Source organism: Echinops telfairi, unplaced genomic scaffold (assembly GCF_000313985.2).
Source record: "Echinops telfairi isolate 266 unplaced genomic scaffold, ASM31398v2 ScPeMD7_17;HRSCAF=63, whole genome shotgun sequence".
Taxonomy (NCBI): Eukaryota; Metazoa; Chordata; class Mammalia; order Afrosoricida; family Tenrecidae; genus Echinops; species Echinops telfairi.
The window spans coordinates 5,955,094-5,959,487 of NW_022103914.1; the positions used below are offsets into that span (position 1 = coordinate 5,955,094).

Sequence of the window (4,394 nt, forward strand, 5' to 3'; positions counted from 1 at the left end):
AAAAAAAAAAAAAGCAAGGAAATGGTGGTCACCCCATAGATTATATATTTTAAATGATCTGTGTATAATTCCTATCTCTTTGTCTCTACTTAGGTACATAAGAATGTGACGCTACAGGTTCCAGTGGGACTGACTATACATACCTCTTTAGTATGTTCTGTGACTCTGCTCATTACAATCCTGTGTTGTACTTTGATCCTTGTAGCTGTTTTCAAATATGGTCATTTTTCCCTATAGGTTTTTTTTTTAAGTTGAATGTTTTCCATAAATCTATATAAGACATACATTTGTGATTACAAGTGTTTTCCTACAATCATATGATTACATTTGTCTTGTATTAATTTAGTTTTAAATATATACTTAATGAAAGAATCAGGACAAAAATTATGTTCAACCAAGGAAACTTTTCATTTTTCTCCGCTGAATCCAGAAGTCAATGTACTGTTGTGTAGATTCTTGATAATCCTCAAGCATCAGGTATAGAGAAAACTTAATTTTGTAAAAGTAATATTTATTTTGTAAAAAGTGACTTCATTTTGAACTGATGAGTGAATAGGAACTTTTATATTAAGGGAGAAAGTTGAGGAAGCCATTATATATGAGAATTTTTATAAAGAATAAAATAATATGCATGAATCAATTTGATTTCATAAGAAATTTAATTTCATCAGAAAATTTATGATGGAAAAAGATTCCTCAGCACAACTTTTTTGGGTTTTTTTCTCACCAATGTAGTTTTCAATTTCCTTAAAACTTCTTATAATAGGCCTGTGTTAGCCTGGGTTGACTAGAGAAACAAATTCATAAACACTCATGTGTGTAAGAGAGAATGCTATATCAAAGAGCAATTATATATGAAGAAAATATCCAAACCCAGACCAGATCAAGTCCATAAGTCCAGTATTAGGCCGTATGTCGATGCTAGTCCATAAATTCCTCTTCAGACTCACACAGCCATGCAATGATATTGAATGCAGGAAGATCACGAGCCAATGGGTGAAAGTCTTATGGATCCAGTGGTGGTGGAAACATCTCAGTGCTGGCATGGGTCTACACATGGCTCCTCCAGCTCTAGGGCTCTGGCTCTTTTCAGCGTAGCTCCATATGGCTTGTCAACAGGAATGTCTCGCAGGGAGTCGAAGCAGAGAGTGTGTATCTGGCCTCTGGTGAGCTATTTATCTCCTTCGTGCCTCCAAATGAGGTCATCAAGCTGTGACCTGATTAATAGGCTAGACTCTACTCCTTCGTAAGTTGACACCAGATATGTGACTCACACAGAGCCCTCATGATCATCTGTGTCCTTCGAGAAATATCTATCAAGATAACTACTTTGGAATCTAACCATCTGAATTGACCTCTCTCCTTGAATTTAACTGGCCAAGTAAATTCCCTTAGAAGCCACAGTTCAGCTATTACCCCTTTGTTGAAAGCACACTTACAAGACTAAGAAAAGTGTATTGGTGAGAGAACTTGTATACAGCCATTCATTGATCATGTCTAAACACGTGTTTGGAATGAACCCATGCCTGGATGAACCAGAACCCTAACAATACTTTTGATTCATTCTTAATTTCCTAAAACATGTTTTAAGTAGAAATAAATATTTTAAACCACATATATGCTTGTCTAGTAACAACAATTCCTTTAATTCACATTTTATTGTGAATCCGGTGAAGGTTTCAATAGCAGAACATCAAGTTTGTCTCCAACAGTTCATAAACATTTTGTTTCAATTTATCCATTGCCACCTCCTCAGTGCACCATCACTTATCCCACTTAACTCCCTGTTTCTTATTTCCCTCCTCCTTTCCTAGTCCTTGAGTAGATGCTGTCCTTTTGATCTTAATGGTTGATTAACGTGGGAATGATTTCAATTCCAGACCTGAATGGTGGCTAAAGGCAATCGTCTCAGGATTACACCAGTGTCTTTTTTTTTCTTTCTACAACAGAAGGATTTATTATTACCTTGTTTCTAAGATGCTAACAATTGTAAGATGCACAATTGTTCTAAAAATGACATCAATAGACTCATCAATTACAAGATACATCCTGATTTCAGGAGCATGCTGGTTGGCTCCCTCTTTGTATACAGCTATTATGTGCCAAGCAAAAGAGCCCCAGCACTCAATGGTTAAGTGCTGCTAACTCAAAGGTCAGTGGTTCAAACCCGCCAGCTGCTGCCTGGAAGAAAAGCCCTGTGATGTGTTCCTATAAAGGCTGTTCCTGCTGCTGCAAGTGGTCAAACTGCTTCTGACTCAGAGACCCAGGGCAGAACCATCCCATGGGACTCCAGGGACCTGCATCTTTACCGATGCTGCCTGCCACATTTTTTTCCCCTGGAGCTGCTGATGGGTTCATACCACTGACCTTTGGGTTAGCAATGGAACACTTAACTACTGCACCGCCAGGGCTTCTCCCATAAAGATTAGACAATGCTACAGGGCAGTCCTACTCTGTTCAATGCGTTGATATAGTTTAGAATTGACGGCCCTTAACAACAGGTACCAAACGCTATGAGAAGTATGTTACTACGTCTCTGTTATAATAACCCGGTCAGGCAAATGTTATCATTTCCACTTCACGGGCTAGGAAACTGCTCACTTTTCCCAGGCCACACAAGAAGGAAGAGGGTCTTCCTATTTTCAAATTGTTTTTCCCTGTCAGTAGATGGCTTTCCAGGTTAAAGAGTCAGAGATCAGCTCCATACAGAGAAATGGTTTGTGAAGCTTGTATGGTGCTTTCAATATTCCTTGAATCTCCACAAGGTGACCTGGAAGGACACAGGTGACAAATAGAGTTATAATCTAATCAGTTTCCAAAACCTGGTCAGTGGAGGGAAAGTGTTCACAGGAGAGTCGGGACTGTTGGAATTCCACTATTTGGGACCAAGAACTGGAACAGGATCAGGATTGCTCAGCCCGGTCGGTGAGGAGCCCTGACCAGCCATCAGGATTGCTCCAGCAGCACGCTCAACCAAAGACAGTTATTGCTCACGGTCCTTTCACTCTGACTCCATAGGAATAGATGAGTTGGAATCAACTCAATCGATGGCAGTGAGGTTTTGTTCCCTATACAAGTGAAGTAGAAACCTTTTGAGAACTCAGGCTTTCCTGTAACTCCTCTTAAGGAGGGAAGCATGCTGACCACTTATTTGGAGCTAGCCAGTGGTCCCCTACACCGGAAAAGAGGTTTTCTTGCCAAGTTAGTCATAAACAATTCCCCTGTGCCTGGTGATGGGATTGAATATTTTGCTACAAAGCTGTGGGTTTGATGCTGATTCTGAGATGACCCTATTGTGAGGTTCTCAGAAGCAAACCTTGACACCAAGCACCTAGCCATAAGACTCCTGTGTTATATGCCTGTCTGTCTGTCTAGCAATGCTGCTTGCGGGGAGAGAACCCCAAGCCCTTATCAGTGGATTCCCAACATAGCTCTACCTTATCAGATGACAAAAGAAAGTCCTGTAGCTTTCTGGGAGGGGGGAAACAGGGATATGGATATGGGTGGGGTGGCAGAGCGGGATGGTGCCGGGGGTTGCATGTAGCATCAGAGACCGCAGACAAAGATGCTTCCTTTGACGTGACTGGAAGAACTCATGGTGAAGCAGCCAGAGCAGAAATGTGCTTCTTGGTCTTGATTCTGGAGAATGCTCTTGGGACAGTGGCTGAGAGCACAGCTAATGTGGTGGTGATGGCGGTGTCGTCATCGGTTCTCCATGGGGACAGCAACAGGGGTGAAGGTTACAGTTGCAGGTTGTTAGCTGTTGTGTTGGCTGTGTTGTTGTTGTTGTTTGGGCCCAGGGCAGAAGGAGAGGCTGGCTTGAGGCCCTTGGGCTCCAGTTCTCCCTGGTCCCCATTTTCCTGTTGTACATCTTCAGAAGGATCAGAACCACGGTGAAGATGACGATGACAACCACCACAATGGCAGTGACAATGGTGCCCAAACTCTCATACAGGAAGTCTTCTCCCCTCGTGGTCATGTTCAATGAGAAAAGGTGGTAACCCCCAAAGGGGTGACAGTGGTCATCTCGGTCACAACACATGCAATGACGTCAAATGCAGGAAGATCACAGGCCAGTGGATGGAAAGTCTTGTGGATCCAGCAGCAGTGGAAGCATCTCCATGCTGGCAGGGGTCTCCACGTGACTCCTACAGCTCCCAGGCTCTAGCGTAGCTCTATGCATCTGTCCACAGGAATATCTCACAGGGAGTGAGTCTACACCAGTGTCTTTTGGACTAGTCAACCTAGTATTTTTTTTTTAATGATTTGGGGGTTCTACATTTTCAACCACTCCATCCAGAAGATTCTAATGTGATTCTTTTTAGAGCAGTTAGCACTAGTAGCTATGTACTGTCTAGTTCTGGTCTCAGGGTCCCATAGGCTGATGTTAATAT

At 42.3% G+C, this 4,394-nt stretch overlaps 1 protein-coding gene and 1 pseudogene across 1 annotated transcript in view; one reads left to right on the forward strand and one right to left on the reverse strand.

The window, feature by feature from the left end:
• PIGX (phosphatidylinositol glycan anchor biosynthesis class X) overlaps positions 1-640 on the forward strand; it is a 29,729-nt gene extending 29,089 nt beyond the window's left edge. Inside the window, exon 7 of the mRNA XM_045287525.1 lies at positions 94-640. Within this exon, the coding sequence (XP_045143460.1) occupies positions 94-237 (144 nt within the window). The 3' untranslated portion in view covers positions 238-640. The remainder of the gene's footprint in view (positions 1-93) is intronic.
• A 3,062-nt stretch (positions 641-3,702) lies between these two features.
• On the reverse strand, positions 3,703-4,026 carry LOC115868659 (annotated as a pseudogene).
• Between the last annotated feature and the right edge of the window lie 368 nt (positions 4,027-4,394).